This window comes from Carya illinoinensis, chromosome 2 (genome assembly GCF_018687715.1).
Source record: "Carya illinoinensis cultivar Pawnee chromosome 2, C.illinoinensisPawnee_v1, whole genome shotgun sequence".
NCBI lineage: Eukaryota > Viridiplantae > Streptophyta > Magnoliopsida > Fagales > Juglandaceae > Carya > Carya illinoinensis.
Window position 1 is genome coordinate 35,696,983 of NC_056753.1, and position 25,245 is coordinate 35,722,227.

Sequence of the window (25,245 nt, forward strand, 5' to 3'; positions counted from 1 at the left end):
TAGTACTGTATATCAATACCACCTCTTTTACCATTAAATATATATATATATTATATATGTATTATAAGTCTGCGATACTATATATGATACAATATATAGTATTATATACATAAAAACACGATTAATTAACAAAAAAGTATTGATATTTTAACTTTTTTTCCTATAATTGACAAAAAGTAGTGCATTTACGCACTAATATATATATATATATATATTTAATAATAAGGCCGTGTATGACCTGAAATTAATATTTATATCCAATTAATTATATATATATAGCTTGACGGAGATATATAATGATGAACCGAAAACCATATAACATACGTACGTATATTTACATATCAAAAATTTTATTTATAAGATTTTTATATATTTTATTAATATAATTGACTGCATACCATTAATTTAAAAATAAGCTTAAAGAATCGATGTCTTAAGAGATCTGTTGCAGTATCTATCGAGAAACAAACAGCAAGAAACCCAATAATTAAATCATCAATCGACAAATAAATAATTAGAAAAAGAAAAATATTAAAGAATTAAGGGTTTGGGCTGACACCTTTCACGACATGAAAAACGGGCTTAGTCCGTAGCTGTAAAGGTCGTCCTACAAGGCCCATATGTCCTCGGTGATGGATCGTGGAGCCTCCTCTGCGTGACAGGAACGCCAACCCATCGCACATGAGGTGGCATTATTTCAGTGGACCAACATCAGTCACAGTGACCATTAGGGTAACATTAGCAAGAGCCACCAAACCTTAAGAAGGTCTTCCACATTTCTCATCCACCATCTATCTTTACCTTCTCTCTCTCTCCCCCCCCCTCCCCCTCCCCCTCGGAGCCCTTGATTTTCTCTGTCTCACCGATTCCCTCTCTTTCTCCGATATTTTCTCAGGAAGAGTAAAATGGTGAGCACTTCGATCACTTCACTCTGGTGGTCCGGTCTCTCTGCGGTTTCTTTTCGAAAACTACTTCGTGTGTAATTTTAATCTAGTATCTATTCGTTTTTTTGGTGTTAGATCTGTGAAACTCATTGTTCGTTTGCGCAGAATCTCTGGTGTTTTTGAGTGGATTATAAAGTAAAATGATTTTTTGTGTGGTTACTGATCTGAATTAATTCTGATTAGATCATTGTTTTATTTTTTTAGAACCTTAACTATCTGTTCTTCTCTGCCAATTTGATCTTTTTGCTTATACTTTCGAGTCGATGACGTTGATGTGGATTTCTCAGATGCTCGATGTTCTTTTCACAAGTATGTGTATGTGCGCGTATTTTTTTTGCGTATGTATATTCTGTTTGGGACGATATACGTATGCAGGTCTCTTTGAACCAATCATTGTGACATGCATCATCTCATTTAATGTCTAATCAATATGGAAATTCCTTTTGTGAATATTTTTTTGTTTCCTTTGCTCTTAATGAATGCTGTGGAACCCGAGGCCCTTTTTTTAAATATCTCACTAGTAATGGCAATGGTGCGATGAAAGGGGGAGCATCGAGTTTTAAATTAACGGGATCAAAAGTTGTCTGGGACTTTGAAGGGAAAAGTGAGAAAAATAAAGATGATATGGGTAATGCAGTGAATGCTAGGAGGGTAAAAAGTAACAAGGACCTTATGTTTCTGTTCATAGTTATTTGGTAATCACGAGGTTTTGGGTTGATGGTGGATAACTTTACTAGTTGTATAATTATTGAGCATGAATTTTTGGTTATTTGCTGGTGAAGAACTGATGGGGTGTAGGGAGGAACATTTTGTTGATGTTAAAAACATGAAAATATAGAAATTCAAATATATGTTAGTTAACGTATGCACATCTTTCGTCCAATACTACAGGCAAACGCCGCATCTGGGATGGCTGTACATGATGATTGCAAGCTAAGGTTTTTAGATCTGAAGGCAAAAAGAACTTACCGCTTTATTGTTTACAAAATTGAAGAGAAGCAAAAGCAGGTTGTTGTGGAGAAGCTTGGTGAACCAACTGATAGTTATGAGGATTTTTCTGCAAGCCTTCCTGCTGATGAGTGCCGATATGCTGTGTATGACTTTGACTTTGTGACAGAAGAGAATGTCCCAAGGAGCCGGATTGTGTTCATTGCTTGGTAATATTTAGTGTCACGGAGTTATCTGTATATATATATATGTATATTTAGTGTCACTGAGTTTACTATGCTTTCTCATGTTCCATTCTCTGATTTGTTCTCTTGTGCTTACTGATGTACCATGCATATGAAGGTCCCCTGATACTTCGAAAGTGAGAAGCAAGATGATTTATGCGAGCTCCAAGGACAGGTTCAAGAGAGAGTTGGATGGTATTCAGGTGGAGTTGCAAGCTACCGACCCTACCGAGATGGGCCTCGATGTTATTAGAAGCCGATCTAGCTGAGACTAAAAATGCCAACTATGCAATGGAGATATCTCCAACTATCTGATTCAATGTTTATAGTTTGTGGAACTTAGTACTTGCTTTAATCCTATGATGATGGCTTGTTTTTCACATTTTAAAACATCGTGAATTGTTATTTGTGGTTTTATTGGGTTATCAACTTTTAGTGTGAATTTATTATACACACTTATTATAATATGCTGGTTTATGGGGGTACATAATAATTTCAATTGTTTGCGTATTTGATCCCTATCTTGCGTCGTAGATCAGGCTATTCTTTTGCATTTCCCAGTATGGAATGAATTCCATGGCTATGTTTTCTTAAAACCGACGTCTTTATCAATTCTGATTCTAGGCTTTGTGTGACATTGAAGAAGATTTTTTTTATTATAGTATCAACTTGTGTTTCATCTAATGCCCTATAAAGCATGGATCGATTCTGGCATTGGCACGTACTCCCCGTTGTTCTTCACCGTTTGTCATGTTCTTTCACGGTTGTACGTGGATAAAATTGTTTGATTAATATTTAGCGGTTGGAATGCGGTAAGAATTAAGAAGCTTGTACCAATTTTTCTTTGCCATCCAAACAATGGACAACCTCGTGAGCAACCTTCCACAAATTCATATTTTTAGTACTGGATAATTGATGCGAGCTCCAATGTCCAAGCGCTCCTCGGCTGGGTTTTTGATTGTGACTTGGGGCCGGAGATGATGTGTCATGGAGGACGATGATGGCAGACTGTGTTTAATTAAAGTAGAGAATGGTATGGTAAGATAGATAAGAGAAATGATTTGTACAGTCGGCGTGTAGTCGTTTTGAAAAAAATGAATTAATATAAGACCTATATGAAAAAAAATTTATTTTTATAATTTTTTTTTATTCATTCTGTATAATCATAAATAAATAAAAAAATTATTTATTCTGTACAGTCGATTGAATACCGACTACATTTACCGACTGCAAATAACAAAGCCCGATAATAAAGATGTCTGCTGCCAGTAAGTGGGAGATTTTCAGAGAAAGGGAAGGCTATCCATGATTCTGCATTTCAATAAGGGCTTTATTCTAAATTTCTGATGCCATGGTTGCGACATACATTCAGTACACAAATGATTTTAAAAAGTATGGTGCTAGCGGGCCGACAGTGCTTTGCTGGGCCTACAGCTAGCATAAATGTGAAGATTTTTTATAAGAGTTTTGCTATATATAAATATAATTGCGTATTAATTTATGTATCAATACTGATTTATTCATATTTAAAATTTAAATTAACACTGTTTTCAATAAAATCTATTTTTTAGCCAATCACATCACATTAGTGTATAAATTAGTGCACGATTGTGCTTGCAATAAATATTTTTTTTTTTATAAATATTTTTTTAATATTCTTAATTATTAAGAAAAAATTTAAAATATACACAATTTTATTAATAATTACTTCTTTAATCATTAAATATAACTAAATAAATTAAAATGCATGAGTTGAACAGTACATTTGAGAGATTCCACTAAAATTTTCCTTTTAAAAAAATTACTACAGGTACCTTATTCGGTATCATTTATGAGTAGATATAACACGTCTAGAGTTAATACGGAAGCCTTTCCTCAGCTGGATTATTGTTCTAGAAAATTTGAGTTTTTGAAAGAAATGAATTATATGTCTTGGAATGTACTGATTGGAGGATATCTAAGGAATGGACGTACAAATAAAGATGATATATCTTATAGTTAAAATTTTCAGTTAGATGGAGCACATTAAGGGTCCATAGCTCAGTGGTAGAGCATTTGACTGCAGATCAAGAGGTCACCGGTTCGAACCCGGTTGGGCCCTTTTTTCTTAATACTGAACAGCGCGTTTTGTTTCGTGAGCCACTTGAACTGCTGCCATATGCATACCTCAATTCGGAATATTTAATATATTTTTTATTTTTTGGAGAACTTTATGGTGAATTTTGTCCAAAATTAGTAGCTACGATATTACAAGAATATCTCGTTATTAAGATTATTATTTAATGATAATATGGTTAGACTAGCATCTACTCAATGCTTAATAATTTCATGTGTATTTAAATTATAAAAATTATATATACAATCATTTTTATGTATTTTTTTATGCAATCCAGTGATATGATTAGTTGTGTATTAAAAAAAAATAATTCAACCAATTATATTAATGGTGTGTATATAAAATATATAAAAGTGACTGTACGTACCATTACTCAACATGCTTCTTCTCCACGTTGGTCATCTTTTAAGGAAAAACTAATTTTTTTCATATGAATTGTCTCGAATTACCACCTCTTTCTCTCCTTTCAAGGACGATGGAAATTTTCATACTGAGCCACTCTAAAATAATAGTTATTTTATTATTAAGTTGGTGTAGAAAATACACAATTCATATTATTTAAACGGTAATCTTTAATTTATAAAATTTAAATATATTTTTTAAACCAAATTATAAAATATAAATAATTTAATCAATATGCTCTATGCCAGAACTTGCAAATAAAATTTTTTGTTACGATCATTGTAATCAAAAGAGTTTTATTATGTACTAATTTGTGTATCAATACTGATTTATTTATACTTAAAATTTAAATTAACACTATTTTTAATAAAATTTATTTTTTGACCAATTACATTACATTAATAAACAGATTAATAGACAATTATACTTACAATTATATTTTTCCTAATCAAAATAATAACAATAATGATTCCCCAATCCAAAGATTTGTACCAAAAGCGGTTAGGGGGGGACCATTTTCATCACACACAACTCTTCCTTCCCTCCTCCGTCGGCAGTAAGGAAGAAACCCCTTGCCATCTCTCGAAGCCCCTCATTCAAATCACACACCGTTTGCCCGAAAATGTCCAATAAACTGGACATGTCTCTCGACGACGTGATCATGAATAGTCGGAGATCCGGAGGCTACAATGGTAATTCCAGGGGCCGAGGCCGCGCCTCCGGTCTCGGTCCAGACCGTAGGTTCGCGAACCGCACCGTGCCTAGAATGGCGCCGTACTACACTCCGCAGGTGAGTTAGGCTTTATTTTCTTTGTCCAAGAAAATGCAGTTTCATTTTGGAGCATCATTTTCTTCTCCTGAAAACAAAGAAGTTTAGTCGAGAAAAGTAACTAGGTTTGACGTTGTTTTATAATGATAATTTGGGGTTAGGGTTAAATGCGTTTCCGTTCACACTGACCGTAAGAGAAATTGAAAGAAAAATGTGAATGTAATGCAGCCAATGCAAGTGGTGGATTCCATTTTTCAGCAACAATTGGTGTTGGGTGGAGGCTCAAACACAGAGGAAGGCACCAAACTATATATATCAAACTTAGATTACGATGTTTCTAGCGAAGATCTTCAGGTAGGAATTTTGATTAATCTTGTTACGTAAGTGCTTTTATCATCACCAATCTGTTCTACTTATTTTTCCTTGTTAAGTTTAGAAAAGCATATTTGATCGAATTAGAAGATGGAACTTTGAAGGATTTTTTTTGGATAATATTGTGGGGTTCATCAGAGGCTTGGAGCTTGCGGAAGTTAGAGAATCTAGATGTGTGGACATTCTTTAGTTTCAAGAAGTAGATGGGGTTGGATATTTACATCATATAGGAGTTACAACATGGTGGTGCTTGAATGATGGTGAAATATCTTTTCGAATGTTTATTCAGGTGTTGTGGTGTGTTGACGGCAGATGGCTATGGCTTCACATCTGTATTTTTTGCTTGAAAGTGTTGTGTTTAGACAGCTAGAACATTTATTTATATCTGAAGTGAGTTTGGAAGACTAGCTTCGCTATTTTGGAGTCAAGTTGAGAGTTTATCATTTATGGTTAAACTTGTGTAATCTGTCATTTTTAAAATAACGTTTGTTTCAAGCTGAGTTTAAGAACTTCTAAGTTTTTTGTTGTGTTTCCCTTAGTGCTTTTAATAGTAACATAGTTAGATCCCATTGTTCCTTCTTCAAGGGTGCATGTTTGTGCAAGTCTTTACATCTTGATGATTTATATAACATTGGCTTCTAAATGAAAGGCAGTGCATCTTTGCAGGTCCTTTTCTCTGAGGTTGGTGACTTGAAAAGATATTCCGTTCATTATGATAGAAGCGGAAGGTCAAAGGTATTTTAAAGCATTAAGTCAGTCAGGTCCTCCTATACGTTCTTTTTCCCAGTGAATTCAAAAGGTTTTTTTGTTTAGGGAACAGCAGAAGTTGTCTTTTTACGACAGTTTGATGCTGTGGCAGCCATCAAGAGATACAACAATGTTGAACTTGATGGGAAGCCGATGAAAATTGAGCTGGTAGGGGTGAATTTGGTTACTCCTGCCATTGTACCTCCTAGTACAAGTAGCATCTTAGGAAAACCAATTGGCGTATTCAGAAGGTATGGAGTTATGTGGTATATCTTGTATTTATTTTAAATCCTTTTTCGTGATTTCCCTGTGGTGTTGAATTATGGAGGTCATATGGTCCTTGAAATTTTGATAGTGTTCGAACATGAGATTTCTGTGGTTAATTCCAGTTTCCATTGAATGCGGGAAGAAAGATAGAATGGATTGATGTATTTCCAAGATATAGTTGGATGAAACGATGAATTTAAGGGTTCTGTAATTTTGTATATTTGAGGCCGATGTCAAGGTCTTGTGAACTTCACTCGGGATTATATTTTTTGTTAAAAATGAACTAAAGGTGCAAACTGCAATAGATTTTAGTTCTCCACCCCAGTTCCAATTAGTACAGAGTGACTGGGAGTAACTTATTTATTGGAAATTCTTTTTTGAGCCAGTTACGACCCTATGTAGTGCAATGGGATTATCTTTCACTGTTTGCGTAAGAGTAGCTTAGCTCCTCAACTCATCATCTGTCATTGTTAACATTTTCATCCATTTGTAAGTCCCTCTCTCTTTTCTGGTACACATGATTTTTATAGTGTCTTTGGCAGTGGACAAGGGCGGGCTGGACATGGGGGTTGGGTTCAAGGTGGTGGTAGCTTCTTCGGCCATGGACCTGCCAGGGGAAGCACACAGGGAAAAGTTCATGTCGAGAAGTTAACTGCAGAAGATCTTGATGCTGACTTGGAGAAATACCGCCTTGAAACTCTGCAAACAAACTGAGCTCAATTTATAGTTGATGCTTTTAGTGACTCGCTTGGCTTATGCTAGTTTCTCCTGAAACACGGTATGTTATAAGATGTGTTGGAAATGTCAATTTTAGGAAATTTTAACGGCATGGTTTAGTCTGCGACTGGGACAGATGCCTACCTCATTCAACTGGTTTTTGTCATGCAAATCCCAGGCTGCCTGTGTACGTGACCCTTGCTATTCCTTTGAAATTACCATACATCGTACATATTAATTATCGTAGTATAAGCAATCTTGCGTATTGTCGTTTTCTTCTTTGCTTTTTTTTTTTTTTTTAGTTTTTTTGAGATCCTTTTTTGATGTTGCTTTTCGATTTTGAGAGTCCATCCATCTATTTGAGTGTTGGCATTCGTTGTATCCGGTGCCAATAAAATGGGCATTCCTAACCCTGGAACCACCTATTAATCAGAGAGCAACATGCCGAGGAACAGAGAGCCATAGAGAGTCTGGACGGCCAGAGGCAGCTTGATTATAGGAAGAAAGTCTGTCTTAGCTCTTCATTCCTAGTTACTAAGCAGTGCTATTCTGTCGAGGTTGTCTCCCTTGATTTTGGTTCCACTTTAGGTCGTCTGGACTCTTCAAATATCTCAGTATATGTGAAGAGTAGTGAAATGGTTTTTGAACAGTAATACAATAATTTGAGTTAAAATGTTTTATTGAGTTTTAAAAAATGAGAGAAAAAAAAGTTAATAAAATTATTATAAAATTAAAAAATTGTTTGATATAATTTTTAATATAATTTTTGTTTTGAAATTTAAAAAAGTTGTATTGTTTTTTGTATTTTATTTGAAAGTTTGAAAAAATTTTAAAAATTAGATAAAAAAATTGAACATTAATGAAATTGAAAAATATTTTTTGTTTTAGTGATGTTGATAAGAAAATATTTGAAAATATCTAAGAATATTCCAGTACCCAAACAAGGCCTTAGAAATCGGAACAAATGACGATCTAGCTTCAGATATACATACCATCAAATTATCAATGATTTTGAATTTGATATAAATGATTTTGGGTTTTATATAAATGGTTTTGGGTCAAATCAAATAAATTGAATAAAAAACGATTATTAAACGGGTCAAATGCAGTCAATTTGTGAAACCTTCAATCAATCCATTAATACGAATAAACTCTATTTTAAAATTCTATAAATGTTTAATTTTATATATATTATTGTTGTTATGATGTAATATTAATATTAGTATTTAAATAATTAATATCTCAAACTATTAATATTTTTTTTGTTAATGTGTTATTTTATTTTATAAAAATACTAACTATATATATATATATTCTTGGTTTAGATATTGATCATAGTATATATATGTATTTTTATCACGAATTTAGTTGTAATTATGAATGGTTTATATAATCATCTTTGTATTATATAAATTGGGTTAAAAAATAAGTATAGGGTTAGTTCAATCCATTTATATAAAATAGTTTGAAACGTTATATCTTAGTTAATTAAATTAAAGTTAATTATTATCTTCGTTCGTAAAATATTAAACGGATTACACTATTCGTTTCATGTTACCTGTTAATTTTTTCTTTTTTTAAGAAAATGACATTTATTATAAAATCCTCACATATGGAGGAAAATGGTAATTATAATCATCACCTTTGTACCCTATGAATAACCTTATTATAAAAGATTGAAAAGAAATTCATTTTCAATGTAGATAAGGAATACCAACTCTCTCCATTACCAGAGAGCACCTTTGACCGTTCATGGTGGTTCATTCCAATTGAAAAAAATTCTCAGCTCTCCCAGCGCTCTCCTGATTTGACGAACCGTCGACAAATTGATTTACCTCTCCAAAAACATGTTAGATAATAAGTTTGTTTTCACAATTCTTCTCAACTCATCTCATTTCATCTAATTATTATAATATTTTCAAATTTCTATAAAAAAATAAAATAAATAATTCATATATTTTAAACCAAAATTAATATTAAAAAATATTCTAATAATATTTTTTTTTTCAATTTTTAACTTTTATCTCAACTCATTTTATTTCATCTCATTTCATATGTGAAAACAAGCGAACTGAATCTATTTCCTCAATTCATTTGACAATAACGTATCATTGTTTATATGGAAAGTGTTAAAATTTTAAAGACTGATACATTTAATTAAACAGGTTGTGTTTGAGTTGACTCATGTTAGTCTAATACTCATAACTTGATAAGACAGGAACACGAATTCCACTCCTAGTCTAGAAGGCTAATAAAGGTTTGTTCCTATTGAAAAAAATCAAACTCTAACGATATCGCAAATACATATAGCAAAATTTTCAATAGCCAAAGAACCTCAAAATCATACGTGTTATGAAATTTCTCCACAGTTACTTTTACAACAATCACCGGGAGTTTGGAGAAGAGAATAAATGACAAAAGAAAAACGTTGGGTCTAGAACAATACGTATTTACAAAGTCCAATAATGTAATCAGATCAAAAGAATATCAGGCAAGCTTAGGAGATGCCCCTAAAAACAAACACTCCGTCATGCCCAATGGTGGAACCCGATGATAATGTGAGCCAAACTAACCTCCTCCATCATTGTCCTATCCGTCAAAAAATTGTTGATCAACCTCTAAGACACATCCTACTTGGACATTACCCCAGGAATGCCCAAAACTTAAAAAAAAAAAAAAAACTGTCAAGGTCGCCTTCAAGAGTAACAAAAATAAACGAAGGCTTGGAGGAAATCTAATTCTGTACAAGTACTCTTCCAAAAAAAAATCCAGGGTCTCCCATGATTACGATGAACACCAAACTGCTACACAGAAATCAAATCAGTTATGAGTTTTTCGGTGTAAGATAATAAAATCTTCACAATGTGGGAAGAAAAAATGTTGAATAGTTCTACTCAGTTAAAAAACTATTGAGCTGAAAACTTATAAATATGCCTAATCAATAACAGCTGAGAGGACAGATGGCAGTACCTGAAGATACATCCAAGCTCTTGTGCAACGTCTCTTTGTATAATGATAGGTAGATACGTCGAAAGATTTCCAGGACAACTGCTCTGGCTAACATTTAATGCCGCGCCTTCATTCCTAAACTTCAGCTAAACATCAAACTAACATCAAACTATGTAACCAACAGTAGCAGCCCCTGGACAAGTCATCACATGAATGTACTTTAGATGGAGATGTGGGAAGAAAAACCCAGCACGGCAAACCATTTTCAGGGGAACTCTGCTAAAAATCTTTAGGCATTCAAAACTGATTCTCGATGCATTATGCTTTCTGATCTCTTGAGACCTTGTGCTCCAATCTTGAGTTTGATATTTTGATGGGCATTACCTTACCAATCAGATTCAAAATTACTTTGCACACTTGAGAATTAAGCATATCCCAGTTATAGAAATAATGCCCAGGTGCTGTAAGATCATGAGAATTATTGATGATGAAATGAAGTCCAGCATCTCCAGGACAAAAAATATGAAGTTCTGCATAATCACATAATTAGATTACAATCTCGATCCAAGATCATTTGCTAGCTGAAGTATGCCACGCATCTGAAGATATGGATTCTCCAACAGCTTTTCATTGTTGCTCTGAACAGCAGAAGCAGAAAGCAAATATTTAAGTGACATGCAACACCAGTATCCAATGAGTAGCATTACTAAATTAAGGCAATAATGATGATAGAGATAGAGACAGCACATCAGGAAGAAACAGGAATACGCGTCTTTGTGGAGATTCCAGTGATTCTTTTTCTCGATAAGTAGATTCCAGTGACTTTTAGGAGTTAATATATGCATGAAATTTTCAGCAAATAACATATAGACAGATCTAACTAAAATACAATAATATACTAAAACATTTCCAAAACAGGGAAGGCAATTCACAAGAAGATCCAAGTATATGGGAGAATGCCCAATTGTTAAAAGAAAAAGAGGTTAGCAGGTCTGTGGTCCAGCATCCCGCCTAATCCGAGGGGTGCACAAGCCCTCGGCAAGAAATTTCCCGCAAGTGCACCTCAGATAATTCAAAGGAAAAATCTCCAAGTCCGATGGCCTCTAGAAATTGTTTGCACCCAGTGGGATTCAAACCTTGGACCTTGGAGGGAGCATACCACCAAAACCAAGGCCTTTACCACTTGAGCCAATCCCTAGGGGTTTGTAAAGCACTTTTTTACTACAAAATAAAATCAATTTCTATTCAAATTTCTTGCATAAGAGGTAGAGCACTTTTTTACTTTTGAGTTTAAAACCAAGGGTAATTGGAAGTCTCGTATAGAATACGTAAATGGAAAGGATTTAACATTAGTTCTTCAAATTTTGTTTTTTTAAAGGAGACTATACATATGGAATAGAAGGAATATTATATTTTCAAATTGTCAAGGTTCATGACAACACAATTTGCAACTTCACTGGGTAAGGTATACCTGCTGAGCTCTAACAATGAGACTTTGAAGAATGTGTTGGTAATCTTCAGGATTTTCTGTCATAATTTGCTGCAAATTTAAACTTAATTGAGTTAGAAAAGAAATGAAATTTAATACGATGACCTATGGATGGTTGTAAGTGGAGAAAAAGAAAGCTCTCTTGCCTTTAAAAGAAAAGTTGAAGAATAATATGCCACCCTTGAATCTGTATCATCTAAAAGTCCCCTGCCAAAAACCAAAAGTGCATTGGCATTTGAAACTTTCATGCATAAAGAAAAAGAAATACATTATAGAAAGCAAAGAAAAAAAATACCTGAAAAATTCTTCTCCACCAACTTCTTGGAATGCAGCAGGATCTGCAGTGCATTTACCAATTAGAAGTAACAGAAGAGTAGCCCGAATATCTGACGTGGCACCAGGGAGGTTTCCTCTTCCTTTGCTTCCTACAGCAACACCTAATGCAATGTTATCTGTTGCTGCACCTGCAAGCTGAATCAGTGGCCAATAGAATAACGCAGCAGGAACGCGTGCCACTAACTGCATTGGAACAATGACATGTCCACGAAGTAAAAGTGCTGCCATTGAGGCCGTCTCACGTTCAAGTAGGGTGTAGGATCTGCCATCAGTTTCTTTCATTATATTGGCTTGGTGCACACCATCTCCATATGGAATTGCAGTTGTAGGAGGAACTCTCAGACACAACTGAGAGAATAGTATATCACACATCTGAGAAGAAGAGAGATTCATCATAGAGATGGTTAAAAAACCATGAAACTCTTGAGAAAGAAAATAAAACAAGGACTTACAATAAGTCATGAATTATATTTAAAATGCTTGAAAATATATTCTAGATAAACCAAAAGCATTTCCTCATAGATAGTTCAGATCAAACAGATTTATGTCAAAGAAACGAGATCCATAAAAAAGTTGAGTATATTTTCTGAGCAACCACCTTCAAAATATTGATGCGGTCTGTTTCATTTATCTGGAACACTAAGGACAAAGCACTGCTCATGATGTCAATCACTGCATTAGCTTTCTCCAGATGACCATCTTTGTCCACATGCCCAAGCTCGGTACTGCTTGGGTGCAGTATTTCATTCTCATCTAACAAAAATTTGCATCGCATGAGAAGCCTCTCCAGAACAAGTAGGAAGCCCCATTTTATGAAGTTGTGCTTTGACTTCAAAAGCCCACAAAAAAGCTCAACGGCCAAAGGAACATCTGAAGCAGCTGAAGCATCGTGAAGACCAGCGTGGGCAATTTTCTGCTGCAAGGTTCTAATATTAGACCAGATACCAGCATCCCTTTTCTCACTTATTTCTTCAATAAGCAGATCACCTAACCATATGTAACCATTTCGACGATATGCAGTTCTTCCTGAATGAAGAAGCGAATGTAAAATGGTCCATGAGAGTTTTGCTTTCATACCAAGACCATTTCTTGGAACTGTATCCTCAATGCTTTCCAAAAACTTGTATGATTTGGTAATTTGTATCATATGGGAGAACTCTCTGTCCAAATGTGTGAATGAACTTACTATTGTATCAAATTTGTCTACTACAATCTCCAAGAGCTGCAATAACAGAATCAACTTCAGAGCAGCAACTTTAAATGAGAAAATGGCACTATAAATAGATCTCTAAATAAATAAAATTAACCCGCACATATGAAGTCCATAAAAAGCTGGTGAATTTATATCATCAAGCACATGAAGAGATTGATATAAATGTAAGCTCTTCTATTTCCTTCAATGTATCTAGTGCATATATATGGATAAATTAATAGAAAGCATAATAGTCAAACAACTACTTCAAACTCTTTAAAAAATTATCCTTCATGAAGTCCAGTAAGAACTCCAACACATGCCCACATACAAATTACAGACCGGCCTACTTCACACACACTTTTGAGATATTACCATATTTAGCCGTTCACTGTTGGGATATTTAGACAGCATAGAAGAGATTGATCTTCTTAAAATCTCCCCAATGCCTTCCACCCCAAGCTTAACAGATATATAGAATGCTTCAGGTGCATCTGCACGAGTGAGCAGGACAGCAAGAGGTTGAATCTCATCATGGGTATATTCACTGACTCCTGTAGCTATGCATGTTTCATTTGTTTGATGCAGAACATAGTCAAATATGACCAAATACAGATTTCGCCTTTCTTCCCTTGAGTTTGAGAGGGAATACTGCATAAAGAAAAATTATAGGTAAAACAAATAGAAGGATTTCAAAAGGGGGGGAAAAAAAAACTCTAATAGAAAATCCAACTTAGGAAGTGGAAGAAAGTAAAACAGAGATTAAGAAATATCCAAAAACAGATGACAAAGTGGATTGATGCTACTGTACATTCGGTAACAAGAAGGAAAAGGATCGAATAAAGGAAATCCCAAACATTTGGCAAATTAATTCCCCAAATCAACATTAAAAAAACAGCATCAACAAAGAATTCATTCTACCTATTTTTAGGACACTACCATTTCTTAAAGTCATTATTCTGTAAGGATTGTTTCCACCCTCCAAACATTAATATTTCAAAAGTGTACAGAGTCCACAAAAACTCTCAAAATAAAATTGTGGCCATGCATGGCACTTTTCACATAAATAGCAAAACACACTGATATGTTAAATAAAGGATCAATATGCTGATTACTGAGTCTAATGTTTTTTTTTAATCAGTGATTCGTATAATGTGAAATGTTAGAGACCAAGTTATTTCTCTCATCTACCTATTCCTAGTGACTCCAAATTCATGACAACATATTTGCATACCTCAAGAAAAATAAACTCGGTTCCTCCGATCAGATCAACCTGGTCTATGAGAAAAGTTGGGGTACTTGGATTGGCATCAGTAGGTTCATCAGGATCATCATAAAACATGTTTGTTAACATGCAAATAAGCTTGCAATGAACTACTTCTGCCCATGAGTTCTTCCTGCTAGTTTCTAGAAATGCTTTAACAACCTGAAAAAAGACACAAATTATATCAAACCTTAAACTTGAAGATACTCTCATAAGGCACATTTAAGATAACTAAAGAAATACAAATTTAACGGCCACGTGGAGATTACAGCAACAAACCACACAAACTGGCAATAAGCGTCAAATCCTATAATTATTATTATTATTTTTTATAACCGAGCGTCAAGTCCTATAGATAAACAAGAAACTATGACCATAATTTAAAGAGGGTGGTGGATCTCTTTGCTCGTTGGATAACTCCTCAAGGCACCCCCAACATCAAGGCTGTGTGGAACATGATTCCCCTATGTCACATGTGGTGTATTTGGCTTGAATGGAACAGCCAGGTTTTTGAAGACTGGGAACGATCTTTGGAAGACCTTAGATGCTTCTTTTTCCCTTCCTTATGTCTTTGGGCCCCAGCTATTGTTTTCAATGGGACCAATTTTCATGATTTCCTTGTATCCATCTCTAGCTCTTAATTGTATCTAGGTGTTCTCAGTTGTATGCTTCCTGTGTACTTGGGCCATGCCTAGTTCTGTTCTTAATAAAACTTTTTTTTGATAAGTAAATAAATTTTATTAATATGCTTTCCTTAATAAAGCTTTATTTTACTCATAAAAAAAAAAATAATCTAAAGAGGGAGATCAACTGCAGCAATTGTTGGTGGTGGCTAAGATAGAAAACTGAAGAACAAAATAACAGCCATGATTCTAGTTGGACATTTTCATTTCTATTCCAAAAAGTTTTTTCCCCTTGAGCTTTTAAAAATTGTTGATACGAAACAATTTGGCAGAGATTGCTCAGCAAATTGGCTTTCTTCCATAAGAGAATCTAGTGTATCAGGCCCATTTTTCAATCCAAATTTAGAAATCTAAACTCAAGTTTGTACAAGTTTCTCTGGTACTCTTTGTTGATTCAAAACAACTGGCTGACTCATTGCACCCCACCACCTGGCAGCCAAAAAAAAGAAAGAAAGAAAGAAAGAAAGGAAAAGAACTGAAAAAGGTGAAATGGTTGCTTGTATTTTCCTTCATGCAACTATGACATGAATGCCTGTCTACAAAGTGCACATGATAAAGATCTGGATAAACTTCATTCATATCACCATTTGATCTATGTTAAAAGTACCCATCAGCTTGGAATTAGAAAAAGACAATTCTTCCTCCAAATCCCCCATAAAAAATGAAGCATGGTTGCAACTTGCAACATAACTAGAGAGCAGATTGGAAATATCACATATTATCCCAACGATAACAAACACTTTTCAATTAAAGAATCTTACCGTTAGAGCAGTGAAAATTCAAAATATCATTTTCATGAAAGTTCCATATGAGTAGAACTAAGGGAGGAAAAACCAACTAACCCTTATGTCAAGACCATTTAGTCGGTTTTTCACAATTTTCCCCCTATCACAAACGAAATAAAGTAAACAGCTTAGAGCAGAGGCCCAGACAGATTCTTCGTTCTCTTCAGTCTGAAATAATATAAAGGGTATGAGATAAGTTAAAAATTATCAAACGAGACGTATTTGATTAATTATGGCAAAGAAGACACACTGGTTTAAATATCTTATTCTATGAATTAGATGATGAAAATATCTTCTTCTTGAAGGTCAATCAGGCACCTCCTTAAAATCCATCTTAAAATTTACAAATGTAATGCAAATGCAAATGCTACTAATGTCACCAATTCAATTAACCATCTATAACAAAATTTTACCAAACCTACACAAATCTGAGAATCTCAACTATATATTAGAAGAAAGAAGGTACAGATATAACTTTGCAACTTGATGTTAATTATGTAGTACATATACATTGTGTTGGTGTGCGTGCATGCATGCAAGTGTCGAACATAGCTTTGGCAGAAAACATAAAAGCATCCACAAAACTGTGGGGCCAGCACTGTCTTGAAGCACAAGTTGCTGGTGTCTTAAAAGTTTTTAAAGCATACTGGCCCCATTCTCAGAAGTACCCTTATCTATAGCATCAACTCCAATGCTTAATTAAGATAGTTTCTAATTTCAACTTCATAATGTGTATCATCCTGCCCTACTGAAGAGAAAATGTACTTATAACTTATAGGTAAAATAAAATTCTATTGAATCAAGCAAATAGGCATCTTCTCCTCAAATTGTTACTTAAAAAAATAGTTCAATTCCTTCGGTCGCAAGACAAAACTAATGAGACTAAAGATAAATCACTGCCAACAAAAACTTGGTATGGTGATATTATATATAAAAACAAAAGGTTTTAATGTCCATGCTTGCAGAGTTCAGTATATGGCAGACCAATATACCTGAACAAGAAGAAGTAGAATCTCATACAAAATATTTAAAATCCAAGACTCAAAATTATCAATAGCTGAGACTCTGCCCATCTTCTTAACAAAATCTGATTTTCCCTTTCCATGGGTGGTAAGTGGAGCTTCGTTGTCAAAATATGATTCTTGAGAATATTCTTCCTCTATCGTTGAAGCACTGTCAGTTATAACTGGCTCTAATAAATGAGCATGAACACCAAGGTTCAGAATTAAATCAAAAGCACGAGTCCTGCAAGCTGCTTTGGGAGAACTAAGCATATCCTGGAAGATAATTGAAGAACCATAGGTCAACAATGATGCAAACAAAATGAAGAAGAAATCCTAGAAATATATTTGATGGATCACCTCAATCAAAGACAGAGTCAGGGGAGAAGCGGTACCAGAATCTAAAACATACCTACAAAACAAATTTTGTCAACAACCTTTTACCATGATCAATCTACAAAACCATCCGACAGAAACAAGCAAACAATCTACATCATCAGATGGTGGAAAAGTTACTCAACCTTCACAGATCTTGATACCTATGGTAATTGTTCCTAATTTCTCATAGGAGTTCTTGACTTGGTAAACAAAGTTGAGTGCTCGGTCATCTAGATCATCCGATAGCCAAATAGCAGATATGGAAGTTTATGGCCACAGTTTTGAATTCAAATATTAACAGGATGCTGTATGTTCAAAGACCATTTGCATGCAGGTTCATTCTAATTTATTAAATGTCAGAATTGATCAAGGGTAAAAACATGCAGATAACTGGGTAGATATACACAAAGAATCTGTTGACCCAAAAATCACTGACTTTTGACAATCAATGCCATCCCAACCGTAGAGCACATAAACCATCTTAGTATAAGCATTGAGATAAAAAAAAGTTTCCACAATCAACATACTGAATAAGCAAAGACAAACACATTCAGCATGAGAATATCCAGCAATAAAGGTGAATATCCAGAAGTCTCCACGATCAGCCCACTGATAAAAAGATGACATATCCAGCAGTTTGTTTTACAGAATGGCTTGGGAAGTGAGAAAGCTACACTGGCTTGGTTTCAGGAGGCAATTATATCCAACAACATGAAAATATCAGGAAATAAGCTTTGCAAAATTAGTTCATTCTTCACAATAAGCATACCGATGAGGGCTGCCCAACTTTTGTACATACACAGCAGGATACAGGTTCACTATCTCAATTATCCAGCTATAGCACAACCATCCAGTATAATAGTATATATGATAACAAACAATCACAAATATACATAAATTAGAGACGGGGCAGGAAAGGGGGGTGGGGGGCTAAGATAAAAAACGGCTGAGATACTCCAGGCAACATATGCATAAAAACATACATGTCAATAACAAGTTTCACAAGGACGCTCACGGCCACGTCCATGGACGGCTTTCCACAGTGATTACTTAATTTAGATGATACTGTCATAATATTAGCATTTGTTGAAGATGTCGCATTTGTTGAAGATGTCTCTGAGCAAACTGCAGCCATCACATCGCATACCTCAGCAGGATTCAATCGCAAAGGTTGTTGTTCACTGGTCCATGTCAAAAGAGTTGGTAAGATGGGGCAGACAAAAAAACAGAAGTAATGCTTTCAATACTAATGACTAAACTTCCAGTTCAGGTACACGCATAAGAAGCAAGAGCAGATCTAATTAGAAATTCAGTCAACTGACCAGCCTCAATGGGGCTCAGTCCTCCATCATCTTAAATATATAAATATAGCATAATAAAGCTTGAAGTGGTAGCAGGGAGTATAAATGAAAACAGAAGACACATTTTTCAAAAGATCAACATGTACAGTGACATGGAAAATAGCCATTTCAAAGCCACCAACGATAAAAGTGACATATTGAGGATGCCGACACCCCACCAACAAGACCGCTATTGCTGGGCAAAGCCAGGAAGTTATGCTGATAATAATAAAAGGGAAATCATTCCTCTGTCAATAGCATATGCATGGATAACCACAAAACATGGTTATCTGAAAGGACCCTATATATTGTGATCAACAATCTGAACTATCTCATTTTCTACCTGTAATGACGATATTGGAAGAGCGGGCGAGCCTTCACACGGAATGTGCTCACAGGAGAATCCTCCCTGAAAAATAAATGCAATGCTCAGAATGATCAAATTCTATTATTTGACTAAACCTGGTACATTCACATGCAGATTAGTTTTATGCACTCCAGAAACTCTCTGAATTTGTTAGATAAGCTTCCACAAAACAGCTCAACTCCAACAAGCAGTCATAAAATAAACATCTTCAGAGTATTGACCATATATGTAATTTTATGCACAAACATAGCTTCAGTACCATCAAAATAAAATATTAAAATAACCCTCTGTGTCCCACACGAGAACACCTTAAATGTTTTTCAGATGAAAAGAGTGCCTTAAAAGAGATTTAAACCTTCTTTTACCTCCTCTTAAACATTTTACTTCCTTTTCTTAACCCCCCCCCCCCCCCCCCCCCCCAAAAACCCCAAAACACCAAAAAAATAAAAAAAAAAACACTTTGAAATTAAAAGGATGGATAAAAGATTATTGAGGGTCTTGGTTGTGTCTCCCTATCTTAAATAATTTGAAGTGAAAACTTAAATTATCATGGACATGCACAAACAATTGTTCCCATGTATCAGGGGTGCCCAACACAAATTGTGCTCAACATTAACTTAAATACAGGGAACTCTGCTCCTAAGCAACACCCATGCTTCGAAGGAACAAGATTGCCAGACAATATTCTTTGACTCATTTAGTTCAATTACCTTGACAAGCCAACTTTAGGTTTAAAATTTTACTGGGTCTGAGTTGGATGTTGTCATCCAAAAACCATAAGATGATACAAATGGCCTTCATTTCCTTCAAGGCAGATGATCATGACTAACCCAAATATAGGAGCACAAGTAAAAGTTTAAAAGGTTGGTCAGTTTTGACTTCCCAAACCCAATTTAGTTCACAACACTCAAGTCTCATTACATCACTGCACTCATACCATCACCCATTACTAGGACAAAAGGCAACCGAGTCAGGTAAGATTGATCTACAGTAGGACAAAAATATAATTCACTAGCATTTATCCATGACAAGGACTGGATTTACAAGAAAAGGAAGGCAAAGAATAAAAAACAATTGGAAAATAAATAATGAAAAAGAAAAAGTCACACAGAGCAGGTTGAAACAATCATTTGAGAAAGAAGGGCATGTCAGATTTGACAGGGACCTTTTTTTATGTAGGTAGATTTGACAAGGACCTTTGTAGTGAGTAAAAAGAAAACCATGTCATGTAAAGTGCATAATAGCACAAATTATGATATACAACAGATTTACAAGCAAAAGATGTGAAAAAAATAAAAATAATTGGGAACACCAAACATGTCAAAGCAATTTGTTGAAAGCGAAGAACATGCCAAATTTGACGAGGGCTAGGTTTGGTGCGTTTAGATGCTGTAATTGCTTTCAAGTGGGACCAGGAATTGACAGAATCGGTAATTGTTGTTACTGGCGAAGGTTGCAATAGTTGATCGAGATAAGGCATATCAGCAGTTCCAAAAAATTTCCAAGGTTGGCCCTTCATTTTAGCTTCCATGTCTCCTACAAGTAATCCTGCCGCACCAACTTCAAGGAAATTACGTTTTCTCATGTCTTGGGAATCACTGTTTACAGAAAATGTTGAATCACTTTAATCACTCATTCGCAAATTAGAAAAAAGAAAAGAAATAACCAAATTAAACTTGACACACATGTAAACATCAATTACCTTTCAGCTGGCAAAGCTGATGAATGATGCTCCCCGAGCCAGCGCCATTTCAGAACATCATGTGCAATATATACTTGATCTACCAATTCATCCACTTTTTCAATGATTGATAAGTTTGAAACAGATATAGAAGTAGCATCTTTCTTCTCTAAAGATTCTCCACCAGTAGCAGGGGTTAATTGTGAATTGAAGGATTTACTCAACAAAGATGACAATGTTGGAAGTGCCTGTCTTGATGTAGGAGGCGCTCCGGCAAAGGCAGCTGGTTGGAAAGACAGTCTTGGAATATGCTGAGCTATAAGGGAACGTACATAATTCAATGACTTCACAAGAGCCCCAGAAGCAAAACTGGATACAGGCAAAGGAGATATATTCATAGGTCCTGTTGATGCCCCTGCTTGTTGATCTAAAGATCGTGAACCTGGTGACAATCTTTGCTTTCGACTAGTATCACATTCATCAATTGTGTTCACACAGAACCGATCTATCTGTAGTAGTGTCTCCTCACTTGGTTTGTATCTGTAGAAAGTAGAAAGAAATTTGAACTCCTAAAATCAAAAGGAACAACCTAATAGAGATGGATTCTTCCCAACAGGGATTCCTATGGCAGAAAGATACGATTCACTTATTCCGTTGCAAATAGAGATAATGTCCAGACCAAAAAGCACCACCAAGAGAAAGGTTTCAGGTGGCCCCTCAAAGAAGGTTTCTTAAGATCCACATCATATTGAATGGAGAGAGAGAGAGAGAGAGAGAGAGAGAGAGAGAGAGAGAGAGAGAGAGAGAGAGAGAGAGAGAGAACAGTTCACACAACAAGGATTGGGTACAAACTTATCAAAAGAAAGTATTGGGCATAATGAAAAATCAGTTGAACTAAAGAACATACCGTAGAAGATGACGTTTCAAGAGTGTTACACACCTTGCAACTACAGCTGGGCTGGTAGAAAAAGGAAAAAAACGTGTTAAATGCAGGAGAGTCAACTACAACAAACATTAATCAACATATCATGCTCGAAGAAAAAGCAACAAAGCAAATGATCATAGAAATAAATGGCCTTTTTTTGCACATGGAAAAAAATTTCAAGCCATTATAGATTACATACACCAAAAAAACTACATAAAACATACTTGTTCAGATAATTATGCAAATGCATATTGTAATGTATATTCATCCAACCCCAAGAAAGACAGAGAGTAGTTAGGAACGATGTCATTATCAAATCAATTTCTTGTAGAATCCAAGGTTTTTTAGAGGAAGTTAGAGGAAGGGGTCTCAGTTTGACACATTTTCGAAAGGAGCAAGATGGTGATTAGACAGTTTGGCCCGTAATCTAGGATGTAGGGTGTCCTCGTTGCCTACAACATACTCAGGCTTCCCATTGGGAGCTCATTTTAAATCCAAGTTGGTTTGGGAGATTATTCGGTAGAAGGAATGTTGGTTGGTTGGATGTAGACACTTTATTAAACTAAGGTGTAACTAAAATGAGTATAGCCGCACACATAACAGTAATAACAACCTACTACTTTTACCTGCGCTCCCTCTCTGCGATTGTATGTTCCAGAATTACACAATACGCCAGGTCAGTTGTTGCAGAAGCAGCCAGATAGTCCTGCCATTAATAAAATCAACTAATGATATTTGGATATAAATCTGCATATTCATACAATAAGACCGCATGTGTATACAAATCAAATGGACTATGGCGTCAATGAGCTACACCGCCCAGAGTTCCCAAAACACCGACCCTGCTTCAAGCAAAGAAAAATGATACAACTTAAGCTGTGAAAGTCTAATGATATCAGTTCAATCCCTAACCCGTCCACATCAAAAGACCTGTATTCAAACAAAACTAAAGATTTGAAAATAACAATGCCTAATAATTCCACATAGGAACTGCATCATATGTACTGAAGAATAATAAACATACAGATGTTCGTATTTGAAAGACTGTCACACAATTTTCAGTAATGTTCTGCTATGTTGCTAAAATGTAAGAAGCTAAATTGAGAAATACTATGTAAATGCACTCAGGGAGCCAAACGCAATAATTTTGGCTCATTTTAGCCGAGCTGTCCACATTTTCGAAAACAAAACAAATGAGCAACAAGAGACTCAAGCCCTTTCTCTCCTTTCTTTTCTCAGAGACCAACCAGAGCACAAATCTCGAGGTCAAACACAACAAAAATCCAATTAAATCAAATTTCACCCACAGAACAGCATTGAAACTCAGATTCAAAGGCCCGGGCAAACCATTGAAAAGATCCATACAACCCCAACCAAATCAGCACAAAAATCTACACAAATTACGAACCCGGAGAGTTCTCGAAGCTTCGGATGCGACGAAAGCCGAGGGGCCCCAAAAGTGAGGGGAAAAAGCGGAGGAGGGCGAAGACGAAAACGATGAAGAAGGCGAGGAGAGGCAATCGGCTACGGCTCGGCGCAGGGGCTCCGGCGGCTTCTTGAGCGAAGAGGATCTGAGGCGAGAAACACCGCCAACGGCGCCGTGCTGCAGCCGGGGGTTAACGGGGCTCCGGGAGGGACTGAAGCTCGAAGACATGGATGTGTTGAATGAAAGTATCAGGGAAACTCGGGGCGAACTTAGAATATGCTGAAAAATACGAAAGCTCCTACTGGTTCTCGTCTCTGTGTTCCTACTGTCCACATTTGCAACCAAACAGAATAAACCGTTGATTGTGGGAAACAAAGGGGGAGGGTGGGTGATTTGTTTCTATAATTTCGGGAGTGAGTGTGCTGGCCTGTACCTGTACGTGTAGGGAGTGAATTTGTGAGAGGTTTAGAACTTTATATGTGCTCCCTCTCGTTACAAAGACAAGTTGGTCAGCGACGATTCAGGGGCAATTTTGGAACAACTGGCCAGTGCTCCCCAACCCACGTGAGGACTGGGGCCGATGGGGGCCAGTGTGATCGTACTGGAATGACTGACTTATCCAGACTTTTAAATAGGTCCTCCGAACGACCGAGTTGCCGTCGTTTATCATTGTGAAAATGTTGGAGGATACAGTTTGTGTGTAAATGCGCTCAAAATGAATGATACGTTTATGTGTAACTTCAAATATTAAATTAAAAACATTTATTTGAGAGTAATGCTATATATCGTCATGAAATAATCGTATAATTATTTTAAAAAAAAAAAGATTTATTATTAAAATATTAATTTCTTTTCACATGCATATTATATTTATTATTATTTTTTTAATAATTACATGATACTTATACACTCATAATTAAAATTATCATTTCTCTTTACATAAAAAGTCTGTATCGAAATTTAGAACCTCAAACAATATTTCGTACAGACAAAATCAGTATTAATCCCCTCGAATCTACTGAGTGCAAACATGTAGCGATAAGGATTGTTCTACCTTCTCTATCCGTGTTTCTGATTCACAAATGTAGTGCTTTTATGTCACATTCCCCATCGAGATCATACGGCCACAATTGTAATTTGGGATAGATATTACATTAGAAAAAATATAGTTACAAGTATAATTATATATTAATCTATGTATTAATATAATGTGATTGGTTAAAAAATAAATTTTATTAAAAATAGTATTAATTTAAATTATAAATATAAATAAATTAATATTAATATATAAATTAAAACTGTGTTTATATATAACAAAATTCATTACATTATGTTCAAAGACCATTTTGCAGGAATTATCAGATCATTCTAGCCTATAGAATGTCAGGAATCTATTAAAGGGTCAAGACCTGCAGATATTCATACACAAAGATGCCGTCTTCGGACCCAAAAGCCGCAAGTTTTGACCATCAAATGCCATCCCAACCGCGGTGGACACAAAACCATGTTAGATTAAGCACTAAAGATAGAAAGGCTTCCAGTATTCTTACATCATGACAATATCAAGAAATAAGCTTTGAAATTAGTTCTTTCACAGTAATAATGATGGTCTCCCAAATTTTGTAATATACATACAGCAGAATATAGGATCAGCCCATCAATTATCCAGCTATGACAAACACAGTTACAGATACAAACATACGTACGTACATACATACACAGAGAGATAGAGAGAGAGAGAGTTAGTTTAAACAAGAAAAAATAAGACACGGACTGAACGCTACCAGCCGACAAATGGATCAAAACAAAAATGTCAATGCAAAGTTTGACGAGGACTCTTCACAGCCTTCGTCCATGGACGGCATTCCATTGTTGAAAATGCCTCTTAGCAAACTGCAGCCATCGCTTCACAAACCTCAGCAG

General features: G+C 35.4%; 3 protein-coding genes and 1 non-coding gene across 8 annotated transcripts; 3 read left to right on the plus strand and 1 right to left on the minus strand.

Moving 5' to 3' along the window:
* The first annotated feature begins 746 nt into the window (after positions 1-746).
* Positions 747-2,601, plus strand: LOC122301387 (actin-depolymerizing factor 2-like). 2 transcript variants are annotated; one of them, XM_043112696.1, is made up of 3 exons: positions 747-908; positions 1,836-2,101; positions 2,235-2,601. In XM_043112696.1, the coding sequence occupies exons 1-3, from the start codon at positions 906-908 to the stop codon at positions 2,383-2,385; spliced, it is 420 nt and encodes a 139-aa protein (XP_042968630.1). In that variant the 5' UTR covers positions 747-905; the 3' UTR covers positions 2,386-2,601. The 2 variants fall into 2 exon arrangements, with proteins under 2 accessions (XP_042968630.1, XP_042968628.1); XM_043112694.1 differs by lacking the exon at positions 747-908 and adding an exon at positions 1,224-1,253.
* Positions 2,602-4,145: 1,544 nt separating this feature from the next.
* On the plus strand, positions 4,146-4,217 carry TRNAC-GCA. The gene has a single exon. It is a non-coding gene; the product is annotated as a tRNA-Cys (tRNA).
* Positions 4,218-5,130: 913 nt separating this feature from the next.
* On the plus strand, positions 5,131-7,781 carry LOC122301388 (THO complex subunit 4B-like). Of its 2 annotated transcripts, none has more exons than XM_043112697.1 (5): positions 5,131-5,424; positions 5,632-5,757; positions 6,442-6,510; positions 6,589-6,773; positions 7,320-7,781. In XM_043112697.1, the coding sequence occupies exons 1-5, from the start codon at positions 5,257-5,259 to the stop codon at positions 7,501-7,503; spliced, it is 732 nt and encodes a 243-aa protein (XP_042968631.1). In that variant the 5' UTR covers positions 5,131-5,256; the 3' UTR covers positions 7,504-7,781. The 2 variants fall into 2 exon arrangements, with proteins under 2 accessions (XP_042968631.1, XP_042968632.1); XM_043112698.1 differs by having other exon boundaries at positions 5,133-5,424; positions 7,332-7,781.
* A 2,019-nt stretch (positions 7,782-9,800) lies between these two features.
* On the minus strand, positions 9,801-23,776 carry LOC122301389. Of its 3 annotated transcripts, none has more exons than XM_043112699.1 (18): positions 23,305-23,776; positions 22,523-22,602; positions 21,879-21,929; positions 20,993-21,511; positions 20,643-20,888; positions 19,267-19,332; positions 18,567-18,764; positions 17,566-17,617; positions 17,197-17,481; positions 16,262-16,372; positions 14,707-14,898; positions 13,848-14,123; positions 12,879-13,502; positions 12,240-12,652; positions 12,091-12,151; positions 11,927-11,995; positions 10,477-11,093; positions 9,801-10,307 (listed from the first exon to the last, which is right to left on the minus strand). In XM_043112699.1, the coding sequence occupies exons 1-17, from the start codon at positions 23,548-23,550 to the stop codon at positions 11,007-11,009; spliced, it is 3,576 nt and encodes a 1,191-aa protein (XP_042968633.1). In that variant the 5' UTR covers positions 23,551-23,776; the 3' UTR covers positions 9,801-10,307; positions 10,477-11,006. The 3 variants fall into 3 exon arrangements, with proteins under 3 accessions (XP_042968633.1, XP_042968634.1, XP_042968635.1); XM_043112700.1 differs by having other exon boundaries at positions 9,801-10,310; XM_043112701.1 differs by having other exon boundaries at positions 17,566-17,613; positions 18,563-18,764.
* Positions 23,777-25,245: the final 1,469 nt, after the last annotated feature.